General features: G+C 40.4%; 1 protein-coding gene across 2 annotated transcripts in view; it reads right to left on the bottom strand.

Annotated features, from left to right (window-relative positions):
- LOC126164184 (ubiquitin-protein ligase E3B) overlaps positions 1 to 17,362 on the bottom strand; it is a 313,945-nt gene that overhangs the window by 85,161 nt on the left and 211,422 nt on the right. Inside the window, exons 14-15 of one of the 2 annotated variants that reach the window (XM_049920219.1) lie at positions 8,337 to 8,466; positions 2,456 to 2,622 (exon numbers count right to left, since the gene is read on the bottom strand). In XM_049920219.1, coding sequence (XP_049776176.1) covers positions 2,575 to 2,622; positions 8,337 to 8,466 — 178 coding nt within the window. In that variant the 3' untranslated portion in view covers positions 2,456 to 2,574. Of the gene's footprint in view, positions 1 to 2,455; positions 2,623 to 8,336; positions 8,467 to 17,362 lie in introns of those variants that run through there. The other variant, XM_049920218.1, reaches the window with a different exon arrangement.

Raw genomic sequence — 17,362 nt, 5'->3', positions numbered from 1 at the left:
TGTGTATAAGTTGCTGGATGGTGAGGAGATTTTTTTATCTATACAATTACATTATATTTTCAAAGATTGATCATTTTTGTTAGTACATTAACTTCTAGCATGCCAGATGGAGCTCAGGAAAACTATTTAAAATGTGTGTATGTTTCCAGATTTCTATGAAAACAAGTTTTCCCAGGCAGTTGTCCCTTCAAATCCTCCCTGTTGCTGCTTACTTATCAAAGCCGAAACAAAAACGTCCATCATTTATACTTCATAATGAGAAATAGCCCTATTCAAGGGAACAAAATTACTGTATTAACTTTATCAGATTTGAAAAAATAAATTTTGCCTGCTCTATCTTTGCCTGGACATGCCAGAATGCTTCTTAAAGTAAACCATTTGCTGCCACACAAATGTGGCTATCAATACTACTCAAAATTTTAACTAGACGAAATAAATTTTAATTAAACTAAAGAGTTTATTTGGACTGACTGATGACATGTCACCCACAAAATAAATACTTTTCTTAATGAAACATAGTTTCACAGTTTACTTAAGTACACTATGTGATCAAAAGTATCCGGACACGTGGCTGAAAATGACTTACAATTTCATGGCACCCTCCATTGGTAATGCTAGAATTCAGTATGGTGTTTGCCCACCCTTAGCCTTGATGACAGCTTCCACTCTTGTAAGCATATGTCCAATCAAGTGCTGGAAGGTTTCTTGGGCAATGGCAGCCCATTCTTCACGGAGTGCTGCACTGAGGAGAGGTATCGATGTTAATGAGACCTGGCATGAAGTCGGCGTTCGAAAACATCCCAAAGGTGTTCTATAGGATTCAGTTCAGGACACTATGCAGGCTAGTCCATTACAGGGATGTTATTGTCGTGTAACTACTCTGCCACAGGTCGTCCATTATGCACAAGTGCTCTATCATGTTGAAAGATGCAATCGTCATCCCTGAATTGCTCTTCAACAGTGGGAAGCAAGAAGGTGCTTAAATCATCAATGTAGGCCTATGCTCTGATAGTGCCACGCAAAACAACGAGGGGTGCAAGCCCACTCCACGAAAGACACGACCACACCATAACACCGCCACCCCCAAATTTTACAGTTGGCACTACACACGCTGGCAGACAACATTCACCGGGCATTCGCCACATCCACACCCCGCATTCGAATCACCACATTGTGTACCGTGATACGTCACTCCATACAACATTTTTCTGTTCAACTGTCCAATGTTTATGCTCCTTACAGCAAGTGAGGCATCGCTTGACATTTACCGGCATGATGTGTGGTTTATGAGCAGCCACTTGACCATGAAATCCAAGTTTTCTCACCTCCCGCCCAACTGTCATAGTACTTGTAGTGGATTCTGATGTAGTTTGGAATTCCAGTGTTATGGTCTGGATAGATGTCTGCCTATTACACATTAAGACCCTCTTCAACTGTCGGCGGTCTCTGTCAGTCAACAGACGAGGTCAACTTGTATGCTTTGTGCTGTATGTGTCCCTTCACGTTTCCATAACACTATCATATCGGAAACAGTGGTACTAGGGATGTTTAGAAGTGTGGAAATCTCGTGTATAGACGTATCACACAAGTGACACTCGATCACCTGTCCACGTTCGAAGTCTGTGAGTTCCGCGGAGCGCCCCATTCTGCTCTCTCACAATGTCTAATGACTACTGAGGTCGCTAATATGGAGTACCTGACAGTAGGTGGCAGCGCAATGCACCTAATATGAAAAACGTATGTTTTTGGTGGTGTCCGGATACTTTTGATCACATAGGGTACAGGTTAAAATTGTCTATCATCAACTGCAAGGCACATTTGCAATCACCACTTGAGAGATAGACGAACAGATGAACGTACATCGGACGATATGCCATTGCACACTGTGGCAATTCAATGGCACATATCGTCTGGCGTAGATGGGGCTTCGGGACAGACTGCTCTTCACAAACAGAAATCAAGAGGAGTCAAATAGAGAGATGTGGCTAGCCACTATACTGAAATATTTCATCCTATTCGACGGTCAAGAAACTTTTGATTCAGTATTGGCATTGCAACACGGGAAGAGTGAGTGGGAAGACATGTTGGAACCACACCCATTGTCGTGTATTCAGTGGTACCTCTTCCAGGAGGACAGACAGAATGTTCGTAAGAAAGCACGGATATGTAATTCCATTTAACATCCGTGGGATGAAGTAAGGTCAAACAAAGGAATTTCCTACAATGCTGCATCACAGGTTTATGCTTCACGATCATCATAATTGTACATGACAAAGCCCGAGTGGATTCTCAGCAGCCCAGTAGTGCATGTTACATAAATTTACATTGTCACAGTTCATAAACATTGCTACGCCAGTAAACAGCAAACATATGAAAAATGTAATGTCGTATCCCAAGTGATACAGTGCAAACCAACAAAATTCTATGACTTTCGAAATCACTTCCTCCAAGTGCCCGATGTAGTGACAGATAGATGCGAGATGTGAACGGCACTTCTGTGGCTGATCCCACATTCCTCGGCAATATATCTCGTGCCACCATTCACCTTATAAAAGCAAAACGTCTGAATTCTCCTCATAGGTGTACATGGCTGCACGCGAGGAATCTCAAACCAGAAATGACCTGTCGACAGATGATACAGTATTTATGAGTTCTGCTGTGTAGATAGCTGAAGATCTAGAGACGACGATGTAGCCTGGTGTGAGAACATTTATAACACAACTGCCCTTTCTCAAACTACCTTTTAAATTTAGAATGTTTCTTGGATCCTTTTGCGAAGAGTTTGTCCCAAAATTAGCGAGCATTACATCGCTGTACTCATCTTTTCATGTGCTTTTGGATGCCATTAAAAAAGTATATCATTTATTTTTAAAAAATCATACTTCCTTTAATATCTGGATCTATATAAGAGTTAAGACTCTTTATCATATACAAAACTACACACCTTTAATGTACTATCATTAGCCAAAAACCTCTTTTCGATATTTGGAACTTTCCTTATGAAATAAAAGGAGTTGTACATATTACTGGACTCAGGTTAGATGCAGCAGCTGCACCAATTGGTTGTGTAATTGTTACAATCTTGTAGCTATCGAGAGGCCTTTATCGTTCCACATATTCTCGATGAAATATGTGCACTACTGACAGCACTTCCACCGACCACACCCACCACACCGCTCACAGCTACTGGAAAGATGGCACTTTTAAATCTCCCACTAACAAACCACTGGGCTAGGCCGTCCACCTACTGCTCGCCGCCTGCGACGAGGGGCACTGTGCTTGCGCACCACCAGAGGACGTAATATGAAATGACATCACTGCAAGTGACCCTGACTGACTGTGCATCCTTTTAAGCAGCCGCAATCCAGAGGTTGCCTCCAGATGCAGTGCATTTGACTGCACTAAGGAAAATTACATTGAAGTGCAGTGACACTACTAAGTGTTGTTAACATTCCACTGACTTATATAACTGTATCAGCATTCAACATTATTTTGTTGCTATCAAGACCATTACTCTGACAGCATGTAACTCAGCACCACAGAAGAACCTATAGTGTTTAAAGTTATGTATAACTTCAGTTATTAAGGGTAGATAGTGTAAATAACTTATTGATGTGTTATCTTTTGGTAGATGTCTGCTTGCATTTACTGGCTGCCTCACTACCAATACAACAATACACTTCTGTCAATTTGTTTATTTTGATATTCTCTGGGTCAACCACTTTCAATCAATTTAATTCTGGGTAGAGTTCAAAATTTCTCAATGTTTTCAATACAGAAACATGAACACAGTCATCTGCCTTCTTAAGACCTAAAGGTTAATGCTAGAGGCTCTTTTATTTCCTATAATATGCCACGAATCACATTAAGGTGGCAATTTGCTCTCTGCAGCTTCTCCAATGTCTGAAATCTTCTCAGTATTCACCTACTTCTTGCTCTCATTGATGTTTAATACTAATGACATAAAATTCTGGAGAAAACCCTGTCTGTGCAGTCCACAAGATGTATACCATTGTAGCTTCTCGGACAGCTCTTACCACATTTTTGTGGAGTGGACAGATTATAGATGTGGTCCAATTTTCAGCGAATTTTTCTGTTGTTCATATTATTTGCAGAGCCATGTGTTGGGAGGCCTGAACCACATCACTGGCATATACCTAAACCCTTCAAAACCCGGTCTTCTCCAAAATTATATGATGAGGCACCACCATCTCACTGAATGATGCTATGTCACCCAGCCAGTCTGAATCCGACTGGTTTCACTAGCAGACATTAATCAACATCGACAAGTCATAGTTACGGATAACTAACAGAGACAATTACATAAGCACATCTTCAACCTGACACAATAACTTTACGTGTACTGGGAAAAGTCTGAAATGATTTCCAAGAGCCATACGAGTTGCATGCTTATTCATATAGCAGTTACGGCCCCTCTGCAGAACAATAAATATTTTCTCACAGTATAGATAACTGCTGAATTTATTATTATTAAAGACATCATTTTTCTTGAATGGGCAATGTCATTATAACACGTGTGTCAGTCGTATATGCACCAAGGTGCAAAGGTATTCTGTTCTCGAGAGTTGTGTGTCTGTCTTTATATGGTCAACACCAACTATTGCTAAGGCTTAGAAACATCTAAGATGAATTACGTGTATGTGATTACACTAAAAATATTCCTGGGGCAGGGACATAAAATATTTACAGACACTGGGTGTGTGGGAGAAGGAGAGGTGAGGGGGGGGGGGGGGGGGGGGGGGAGGCAGGGAGTATTTGCTTGTGCTCTATCATTGTGTACCGCACAGTACCATGCACCGCAGCTCTTCAGGGTGCTGTATAAGCAAAAAGTGGAAGGGCTACCTCATATTGCAGCAGACAACAGCAGACTCTCCATGTCTGAAGCAAGGTGTGCAGTCTGTTGCTAAAGAGATTGTGCCTCCTGAATACGTGCAAACTGATGAGCACTGTGAGACACAGCAAAGTGGAGCATCACTACTTGTCTGAGTTCACTCAGAAGAGTATGTCTATGTTGTCCAAAATTAAAGCAACAAACTGCTGTTTCCCTGTCCTGTGTCTAAATCAAGGTATAATCATACCAACAGATGTCCATATGATTGTGTCTTACACAGATGACGGCATTCCAGTCAACAGAAAACCGTGCCAGTGATGACATCAGGCCACTCATCAAACAGTGTAGTATTTGTCAGGTAGTCCCACATCCACAATCACTGTATACACAGTCACAGACGGTGCAGTAAAGCACAGAGAAGATACCTCCCAGACTCTCTCCAGTAGGTAGCCATAGTAAGATCGGAAGCAGGGCAGTAGCAAATTGATGTGGCCCGATGGCTTAATGTGAATCTTTCTGTTGTTTCTTGGATGTGGCGACAGTTTATAGAGACCGAAGCTGTATCCCAAAGGCCAGAGCAGGGCCGACCATGTGTGACATCAGAAAGAGAAGATTGTTACTTGGCTGTAAAGGTACAATGGTACTGCCTTAGTACTGCACAGCAGCCTCACAGCATCCACTGGACATGTTATAATGAGGCAAATGGCGTATAGAAGGCTTCAGCAGAGTGGCCTTTATTGTCGGAGACTTGCTGTAAGCGTACCTCTGACACATCTTCACAAAAGGGAACATCCGGAGTGGAGTCGTCAACACGCCACCTGGATGGTCGAACAGGGGGAGCCAATGTTCTTCTCACAGATGAATCCAGATTTGGCCTGGAGAGTGAGTCGCGACGGATTCTCCTCTGGAGGGAATGTGCAATACAATTTCTGGACCCAAACATTACGTAAAGACGCCAATATCCAGGAGGATCCCTAATGGATTGGGCAAGGATTATGTTGACCACTCGCACAGCTCTTCATGAAATTGTATGGATGAAGAGGCAAGTTTTATCTGCCATCAGGTATCACGACAAGATCTTGAGGCCTCATGTGTGGTTGTTGCGAGGTGCTGTAAGCCCAGACTTCGTGTTGATGGACAGTATTGCTCGACCTTATAGAGCATGGATGGTTGAAGTCTTCTTGGAAACAGAAGATACAGCACACGTGACGTGGCCCGATCACTCTTCTGATTTGAATTCCATTGAGCATGTCTGGGATGAACCACAGAGCCAAGCTGCATCGCACCAGCATCCGTCACCCACTCCTCAAAACTTAAGAGAAGCTCTGCAGGAACAATGGTTGTTATTGCCTCAACATGAGATTGATGACATCATCACAGCATGCCCTGTCATTGCCATGCCTGTATTGCTGCCAGAGGTGGTCACACCGCATACTGAGCACAGTAATTAGTTGTCGGAACGTGCGTGCAAATCAGAAAAGTCGGAAATAATGAAGAAAATTTCTCTCTTGTCATTATGCACGTTGCAGTTGTTTACATTCTGTATTATCTACATTGTATCTAATTTACTACCACCTGTTTATATTGTTTTGTAGCTAAATAAACACTATCTTGCAAAATTTCCATTTGTTGCTTTAATTTAGGACACCAGTGTGTTTATCCTTTTTACAATTTATTTTTGAAAATGATTTCATGGCAAATATTAAAATTATTTCACAAGGAACATTTTCCAAATTATTCAAACAGTAATTTATGTTTCACTGATTACCATAATGCAGTTACTCCTCCTGCAGAATTTGTATTTTACAGACAAATATTATATTTAAAATTTGACAGTATCATGTGCTCTAAAAGTTATTGACCCTCCTAACAATCATTAGCTGGAACACTGACCAACATTGATTTAAAGTATTATGTTCCCTGTCATAAGAAAGATGTTTGATTTTATTTAATATGAAATAACTTGGAAGCTTTGTTTGTATAAAAATGTTGTCATGAAGAGTGATTACATACTACTCAAGAAACTATGACCTGGTTAAGTTTTACAAAAAAAGATATGAATTTCCCAAGAGCTATGAAGAAATGAGTGTTAACTATATTATGCTAATGAAAAATTAAGTCATGATAAAATGTATGAAAGCAGTCTATTCACGTTATTGGTGTCATTGCGGGATAGAAGTTGTCTGTGTCCTTTTGGTCAGTACCGTAAAAACAGATACCATATATTATTTGTGAAGTATTGGCACAAATACTCTAAAACTTAAACCAATATAAACACAGATGCACAAAACGAGATGGAGAAAAGGTTGTTAATGAATTGTTATGATTTAATTCGGGTTGTGAGTTGAAAGTTTGTGTTTTTTACAGCTTTTATTAAGTTTTTAAGTCTTCCTGGGGTTTCTAATGAGAAATCAACATAAAATATGTAAGGGAGCAAGTTATAATTTTGTATGTATTATGGCAGTTTCAATATGTTTACTTTTCGGACAATCATTCACTAATGTTATTTACATTGAATACAAAGTAAAGTTTGTTGAACAATAAATTTGTTGTTGTCAGGCCATTCTCTGCATTAGTCTAATCTGTGCAGGTTATATCATCCCAGCATAACTGCAACCTACATCCCTCTGAAACTGTTTGCCATTGTCAAGCGTTGGTCTCCCTCTACACTTTGCTTCACTGCAGAAAAGATGACTTCTCGATGCCTCAGAATGTGTCCCACCAAGCAATCCCTTCTTTTATTGAAGTTGTGCCATCAATTCATTTTCTCCCCATTTTAATTGCTCATTTACTACATAATCTTTAGCATGTTTAAAGAGCATCTATTATATTCTTATCTGAACTGTTTATTATTCACATTTCACTCCAGACAAATACATTCAGAAATCTGTGTCTGATGTTAGCAAATTTCTATTTTAGAAGCGTTTTTCTTGTTATTCCCATTCTGTGTGTTATATCATCTCTACTTTGGCCACTTTCAGTTATTTTACTTCGCTCATAGCAAACTTCATCTACTACTTGTGGCATCTCATTTCCTAATCTAATTCCCTCAGCATCAACTGATGCCTTTGGAATAATATCACAGGGTCCCATTTTGAACACAACACAAATTTCTTGACTGTAAGGACAGGACCACTTATAAAAAGTGGCAACTTCATGAAAGTTGGACAAGTTCAAATAACAAAGATAAGCAACAGCAGAATTATTACAAGTAAGTGTATATAGCTTCCATGCAAATGCTGCCTACAGATGGGTCTTTCACTTCTGTGTGTCTATATTAGCATTAATAATTGACAATTAATTTTACTACTGTGTTCTGATAACTCATTTTGAATCATATAATACTGTAACATGTGTCACAACATAAAAAAATGTGGAGTTATTGTTACATCTTTATCTTCATGTTTGGGTCTATCGCTCATGTGATAGAAGTTCCAGCATTTGTAACTGTGAGCATATATAATCAAACCTGATTGATACATACCTCAGGAGTCGAAAACAGTGAGAGCCACTCTGGATTGATAATTGACCGAAATCCACGAATAAATGCAGCTGTCTGGTCCTTAATTTGTGTGTGCATACGAAAGTGTGCCATCAAGTGTATGTAATTTATTCTGCAAAACCATACATAGATACATACATACATAGATATGCCGTAACAGAGAAAAACAATATATTATGCACAGGATGAAAAAATGAAAACATTCAAAATAAAACCAATGATCCTTCTAAGGAAAACAAATATCCAATGCTACAAATGTTCAACACAACTCTCAGAAAAAGATCATTCTTTGGTGAAGTCAAATATGCAATAAGCCATATGGAACAAGTATTTAGGCATTTTTTTGCATATTACAATATGCATAAAATGTATTAATCCACTTAATTCTGTAACTGACTAACAGGACAGAGTCAATAGTTTTATCAAGGTGCACTTCCATCTGTGTCGTGAATGTCATGTGATGATACATGATATTGGAGCAGGTACACAACAACATCAGAAATGCTACTCCTTACTTATAATCAATTGTTAATATTGAAAATTTTATATTGTTGTCATTATCTGGGTACTATTTAACACAAAAATCAGAAAGATTTTTATGTAACTTTCAAAACTGATTAATATACAGGATTCCATTCTGGAACATCTAACTCCATTATTAGACAACTTGGTCATTGGATAAATAAGACTGCCCTGATGACACTTCAAGAAAGACAGCTAAAAAGCATAGTTCCAAGAAAAAAATAGAATGCTGCTTTACTATTTGGGACCTTTGACTGACAGATGGCCATCTCAATTGTGTACTCAAAGATGATTAGATAGCACGAGTTGGGGATTAAGATGACCTCATACACTTGATCAACAATATTTACACAAACTAGGACTTTCTACTTGTACACATCAGAAATCACTTTAGTGTGGTTGAAAGCAGAATTCTGTGCACATACATTATTGCAAGCAATGCAACAGTAATGAGGAACCTGGACGAAATGGCAGATAGTAAGCACGACTGATGTTAGTCGCTAAAATATTTTTAAGTCTTACGCATTACAGGAAAGCAAATACAAACTCAGCAGATGACATTGATAGCAAACATGAAAGTCCTGCGATCATCCAAAAATTAATAAAAAGTACGAATTTTTCCAGGACTGTGTCACGTCATTTCGACGTGTAGCAAATGTGAAGGTTAATTGAATGATAGTGGATGCCACAAGGAAAAAAGATGATCTACACACCCTGCCCCACCACATACCGTTTAAGTCCCAACTCGAGGAAAGGACAGCAGCATCGAGGATGTTCGATAGTGTCCTTCTCACCGGTTCTTAAGCCGGTAGTTTGAAATCAAAACCTATATTGAGCTAAATGTGGGATCTACTGCATTAAACACTGTTAAATGATAAACAACAAAGGTATATTTTCACACAGAAGAGCTAAAGCTCTAATTTTTGGGGCAATAATACTGAATTGTCACGCAGTGCACCGAACAAATGCACTGGCGCAACACTTGCCACCATTTCACAATTTTGTATACGAAAATTAATAAGCACCGGCAATAAAAATATACGCCAAAGAAGGAAAATATTGCCGAACATGAATATATTCTAAAACATCTCAAATTAGGAGTGACCACTGCAGTTCTCCCCACTCAGCTCTTTGAGGGCCTTTCCATTTTTCTAGAGGGCTCAGTTCGGCACGAAGGAGACGAGTACACTTGTCGAGCAAGATTTTGGTTTACAACTGTTAAGTTTTCACGGCCAGTGTATCCTTGTATTCTAAATTAAATTAAGTATATTTTTGTTTGGCACGATGTCTGTGTGCAAATAATGTGTCTGAAAATGCAACAGATACATTCCACAATTACAAAAGTTTTAATCAGAAAAACTTATGGTCATTAAGAGTCATGCCATAGTATGCTCTAAGAAATTAAATGTAATTTTTAAAAGGACTGGTGCATGGCATACTGAAAAATGAAACAGAAAACAGTTAGGACTAGCTTTCGAGGTCTCGGTCCTTTTTCTACGAAACAGCACAGACGTTCACATACACAACCACACACACACCCAAACATGCACGCCCACAATAGCGGTGAGACCAATTATCAAATATCGATTATTGAAAGCACTTGCCCGGGGAGACGGAAGTCGGAAGGGGGAAGGGAAAGACATACAGGCATCGAGGAGCTAGCAGGGTAATGTGAGGCAGGTCTCTCACCAGACAACTCGGCAGCCGTGCAACGAGAGGAAAGGAGTGTAGAGATTAGAGGACATAAGGAATAGAGAGACAGAGAGAGGGGGAGGGAGAATGAGGGGAGGAAAGGAGATGCAGGTGGTGATGAAGATGGACCAAGGGAGGGCAAAGAGTAACAGAGAGGAGTGGAAAAAAGACTCTGTGTGTGTGTGTGTGTGTGTGTGTGTGTGTGTGTGTGTGTGTGTGTGTGTGTGTGTGTGAGTGAGAGAGGGGGAGAGAGAGAGAGAGAGAGAGAGAGAGAGAGAGAGAGAGAGAGTAACTGCATGGGTGCTGGCAGAGGTGTAGGCCAGGGGATTGCCAGAGCACAGAACATGCCAGAGAGACAGTTCCAACATTCTTATTTCACATACAGCAACTGTACGGTCAAGTTTGGAGTTTGCTACAATTTGGCAGAGACCATTCATTTGTGCAGGTGGACAATTGATTACTTGTGATGCCCACATAGAACGGTGCAGTATAGAGCTCGTTTTTGTGTAGCACAGTTTTAGTAGTGTAGATTTATGCAGCCTGCAGTGCCATTGTAGAGCAGCCAGTCAGTACTCTCAGTACATTCTTTGTCACTGTGATGTGCACTTACGTTCTGTGAGCTAATGTTCATATAGCAGCTTTAACTTTTCACTTGGTGACTTTGTTTACTAATGCTGCCTTCAGAGCCTCCTAAACGGCACCAGAGCCCGTTTTCGGTATCTCGTTTGTCGACTAAAGGTAGACGGGGACTGAGACTGTCGTGTACGAGAGCAGGGGGAACCGGTCACCGTCTGTCGGCCACAGTCGACGGGCTTCGAGCTGTCGATCGGGGCCACCATGGTGTCGGGGCACCTGAAGCGATCGCTCCGGCACCTCCGGACCCTACGGCGTCCTCTAGGATCCTCGGCAGTGCCGATTCGCACGTCCTGGCCAGTCGACAGTTCGCTTACGGTGATCGGCAGACGACGGTAGGGTCGTGAATCTCTGGGTGGAAGGCAAAAGTGGGTACAGACCACACAGCTGTATCCTTACATCTTAAATAATAGGTCTGACGTATTGCCTCGAGCTCGAAGTACATTTTTACCGGCACGGGACGGGATGCCGTGCTCATTAGGAACGGGGCCGACCTTCCCCAGAGATCTGGACAGATGCAGAGGGTCGGACTGCTCGTCACTGGGAGCTTCGATGTTACACAGGTGACGGAGTCCCTGAAGAAAAGACTCGACAGGTCGGGGTGCACCGGGCTGCAAACTGTGGTTCGTTTAGGCATAAATGATGCCCGATACTCAAGCCCAGACCCCATCCTCAGTTCCTACAGGTGGCTGAGTAATTTGGTGAAGACAGCTAGCCACACCTGCAGTGCTACTGTTTTGTAGACCTGTTCCTAGAAACGATTGCGGTCCTCCAGTTTGGAGCAGATTGGAAGGGTGTAAACTGGAGGCAATGATTTTGGATGCAAATTTTTTGACCTCCGCTATTAAGTGGAGAATTGTAGCATAGTACGTGTGGTATATAGGTTAGAGAAATCCCTCCACAGGCCTGATAAGATGACTTCTGAGTCCCGAGCAGCATTTGTCATAGCAATTCTGAGAGAAAAAAAAAGTTAATATAGTATTAGTCAATTGCAGGAGTGTGCGTGGACAGCTGGCTGAAACCAGATGTTAATAGCAATGAAATTCTAAATTCTGATTGGAATGTTTATTGCAATGATAGGTCAAATGCTGGTGGTGGAGGTGTGTTTAAAGCAATGAAAAGTACAATAACATCTGGTGAAATTAGTACAGACTGTGAATGTGAAATGATTTGGGTGAAGATAAGTGCTGAGGGTGGATCAAACACGGTCATCGGATGCTTTTATAGATGCCGATCTCAGTAACAGCTGTGGCTGAACAGTTGAGGGGAAACTTAGAGAGCATTTCACACAAATTTCCTGGTCGTGTTATAGTTTTAGGAGGAGATTTTAACTTAGCACCTACACACTCAGAGACTAGAGTGATTAGGATGGGTAGTAGAGACAGAGAATTGTGTGAAATTATTCTAAGTGCCTTATCCGAAAATTATCTTCAGCAGTAAATCAGAGAACAGACTCGTGAAGACAACAACTTAGACCTGTTGATGACAAACAGAGCTGAACTTTTCAACTCAGCTAACACAGAACAGGAAATCGGTTATGGTAAGGTCGTTACGATGTCACTAAATATGGCTGTAAATAGAAATACGAAGAAAGTCAGGGAGATCTTTCTGTTTAGCAAGAGCGATAAGAGAGAGATTTCAGGTTACCTTACAGTCGTCATTAAAATTTCATCTACAGCAATGATTATATTGAGCATACATGGAGAAAGTCCGGAGGCATCATTTAGTATGTCTCAGACAAACACATGAAAAGCAAAATTGTGAGGGATGGAAAACACCCACTGCGATTCAACAACCGTGTTGGTAAGCTGCTACAAAAGCAAAGAGAACTTCACTGCAAATTGAAACGTAGCCAAAGCATCACAGATAAACAATTATTAAAGTTACCTAAAATTAACATAAAGAGAGCTGTGCATGAAGTGTTCAAGGAATACAAAAGCAAAACTCTAGGTACCTACTTAACAGAAAATGCTAAAAATTCAGTCTTCCGCTAAATTAGTTAACAGATTGAAGCCATCTGTTTAGACACTCTTTGATCATAATGGCAATGAAACAGAGAATGACAAAGAAAAGGTCGAAATACTAATTTTCTTACCCCACCCCCCCCCCCCCTTTTTTTTTTCAAAACTGTTTCACAGAACAAGATAACACTCTAGTTCCTTCTCCAAATCATCACATGAATGACGAAATGACAAGATATCAAATAAGTGACCGAAGAATAGAAAAGCAATTGAAATCACTCAGCAGAGGAAAGGCCACTGGATCTGACAGGATACCAGTTTGATTCTACAGAGAGTATGCAAAACAAATTGCTCCTCTTCTAGCAGCTGCGTACCATAGGTTTCTCAATGAGCAGATCAGTCCTCTCGACAGGCAAAAAGCACAGGTCATTCCCATTGTCAAGAAGGGTCGTCGAACAGCGTACAAAACTAATCTGTGTCTTTAATGCCAATCTGTTCTAGAATTTTGAAAAGTGTTTTATGTTCACACATTATGGCATTACTGGAGACCAAAAACCTCCTCCGTAGGAACCAACACGGGTTCCAAAAACAGCGATCATGTGAAAGACATCTTGCTCTGTTCACCCGTGAGACACAGAAATCAGCAAACACAGGAACCAAGGCAGATACTGTGTTTCTTAACTTTCAAAAGGTATTTGATACAGTTCCACACTGCTGCCTAATGAACAAAATACAAGTGTATGTAGTATCATACCAACAGTATGACTGGAATGAAGAGTTTCAAGCAAACTGTGTGCCATTCTGAATGGAGAGAAGTCTTTAGATTTAAAAGTAACTTCGGGCATGCCCCTGGGGAATAATATAAGACTATTACTTTTCACTTTTAAGTGGCCTGGTAGATAATGTCGGAAATTTCCTGAGCCTTTTTGCGGATGATGCTGTCGTACACACATGTTGTAATGAAATGCAGACGTACAGGCAGACGATTGATGCTTGGTGCAACAGGGTGTATATGCGGACAAGGAAAAAAAATTCCCGGATTTTTCCCGGATTTCCTGGTTAAAAATACACTTTCTTCTGGATGAGAACACACTTTTTCCACATTATTAAGTGACCGTATATTTTCCCTCGGAACTGTAAAACTTATCAATTCTTTGAATGGTTATGTTTTATACACGGGTGTAGAATTTCCAAGTGCTTTAGAAAATGAAACTCAGGGAAGGAAACTCCTTTCGGAAAGGCTCGTCATCAAATGCTCTGTGATTCATTGTACATTCTCGCACATAGTTCAACTTGCATAAAAGGAAATTTATTTTGAAAGTAACGCTTTTCAAACTGACATCCACAATATTTTCCCGCGACCTGCTAGAAATAGGTTCATTTCAGTAGTCGTCAGATAACAAGCGCCCCCGCGCTTTGGCAACTGCTGTGACACAGGAAGTCAGTGTGTCCGTATGTGTAAAACATTAAAAGATCTTACATTATGTCATAAAAGAAAAAAAAAGCACCAGAGGATACTCCAAGAGCATCAGAATTTCGTGAACCATACTAAAATGGCACATTTAAAGTACATACTTAAAGAGCACATTCGTATGTCCAGGTTCCCAATGAAGTAGGTCTCGACCTGATATTAAGCTTTTCAGTGTGGGTTTTGGGATGTAAATTTTCTTGGAGTACCAATACTGTATTAACTCATTTTTGGTTCTTTATTATGGAATACTGCCATATGTGCTAGAAGATGAAAACGTGCACTTGGAATGCAGCGAGCAGTTGAAATTAGCCAACAGTGTGGAACTAAACACTTTGTTTCAAACACGATGCCTCAGCGTAAAAGATTAATAAAAGCCAAATTTCTTTAGCAAACCGACAAAAATAACTTCATTGTTCTACATGGCGATTAATGCATAGCTGTCAGAAAAGTGGAAATCTCTCCCCCCTTCCCAGCCCCTCCTCCCTCCCTCGAGTGTGAGATATGTCAAAAATTTTAAAAATCGAATTTTCAAAAATATGTTCATTTTGTAGCACACATCTTTCTGAAGAGTCTGATACATAAAACATATATGTTTGAGGAAATGTAAGACATGTTATTTGGTCTTAAGTGTGCCAGAGTGCAGTGCCACCCCTCTTCACACAGCATTCTTCTATCGCACGTCACTGTAATTCGTTCCGTGGGATTGAAACATGTATATTTTGTACTGGATGCCATCAAACTATATTCAGGACAGAGGAAATTAAAATGGCCTGTGGTGCCTCTCCTAAAAAAAAAAACACACTCACAATTAATACTGGATGGGATTATTTGTAATCGGGAGAACAAGAACTCTTCAGAAAATTTGCACTCATTATTGCTTGTTAGCTAATAACTTTCTGTTTTGGGTGACATAAAATTAAATATAGGATACATAAAACCAGTAAAGACAAGAGACAAGCAATATAGTACACATTTCTTGCATCCTTAGGTGCTAGATTGTTTTCTCTGTAATCTTGCTACAGCTTTACATAGCGTGCTTTCCTTTCTGCAACAGAATCTGTTGCCTCATCAAAGTTTGCCAAACATTTTGCTACATGAAAAATCGAAATATCGTTGTCTAATACCGCGTAAGTTGTTAATACAAATAGTACCCAAGACTGGTGTGGTTTCTCAATCTGATTATGTCTATTTTGTCACTGTCTGCTAAATAAAACAAAATAGGCCTCTCTAGCACTGCAGAAATTGTAACACACACCAAATAAATGAGAATGTTTCGGCACAAATGGTCATTTTTATAACATGTCAGAATATAATTCATGAAGACCAACATAAAATGCCTATTAGGCCTACTACAAGCAAAAAGCTTTATGTTAGAGAATAGTTTCACATTTCATTCATACATTCCAGTTTCTCGAGCACGAGATCAAAAAGTCGTAGTACGAGATTTTAATATACATTTGGAATCGTCATATACTTCCCTAATTTGTGTGATGTCCCTGTTTTCTCTCCTTCCTTGTTCTAACAAACAATCTTGTCATGACTAATTCTGGAAATATTTCTGCCTTTGTCAAAACTTATTCGCCGGTTAACTTCACTAACCCTGCCACAATCACCGGTTTAGTTATCCCTGATTATTCTGCGGTTAGGCATTGCTATGTTCCTACAAACCATTTTCCGCGCTACTTCCAGAATAGAACTTCTTAAGTGATTGCTAGATGGGGACTGTACAACTGGCCCTTACTAGTGTAGCGATCTGGCCAAAGATTTTCCGACAAAATTTTATTTTCCGGGATACACTGAGAAGATAATACGTAATCTTTCTTACTTGTTATTCCTGTTAGTCGATTATTTCCAGTCTGGTAGTCTGAATCTATGGATTTCCCCAGTAATTATAAGAATGCTGATCATTCGCAAACCCAATCAACCACATAATCAGACAGCGATTGGCGTTCACTCGTTCGGCTTTACTCCGCTCAGCTTGTATAGCCCCGGTCCCCTTTTGCCTGCAGGGAAGTTTATTTCCAGATGCGACAAAGATTCCAGACAGAGACAGCACGTACACTATGCATGCATTCAAAAATCAACTTATGATTTTTTTTACCATGGGACCAAACTGCTGATGTCACCGGCCCCGAGGCTTACACACTACTTAATCTAACTTAGGCTAAGGACAACACATACACCCATGCCAGAGGGAGGATTTGACACACACACACACACACACACACACACACACACACACACACACACACGGGCCTGCTGCGCATGCGTGAATCTGGTGGCTTGGGTGCGGCAGTAATATTTTTCCCAGTTGCATCTAGCTGCTTGCTGCGACTGCTTACACAGCAGCAGCCATATTCTGTAGCCAGAAACAGGAGAAGGTACCACTCATGTGCCATTCAATTACGTATGCGCATGGGCACGCTCGTAGCTGCTCAAATAAATCTAATGTAAACAGTTGTGATGTCACACTCATCAAAGGCAAATTGTTGTTATGAAGCATTGCATGGTCTTCCTCAAGCCTTTGACACATTTTGCTGTTGGCAAACACTTGTATGAGCACTGTGTTTTGTTGTTATATATGGCACATTTCCTTTGCAATTTATGTTTTATTTTCGTTCCCCCCCCCCCTCCCCCGTTCATGTTTTATTGTTGCAGTATTATTCTGCAGTAGCAGGATACAGTAATATCCTTTGTTAGAGTATTGATTCTTACCAGTCAAAATTACA

This window comes from Schistocerca cancellata, chromosome 1 (assembly GCF_023864275.1).
Source record: "Schistocerca cancellata isolate TAMUIC-IGC-003103 chromosome 1, iqSchCanc2.1, whole genome shotgun sequence".
NCBI lineage: Eukaryota > Metazoa > Arthropoda > Insecta > Orthoptera > Acrididae > Schistocerca > Schistocerca cancellata.
This window is presented reverse-complemented; position numbering and strand designations above follow the sequence as displayed.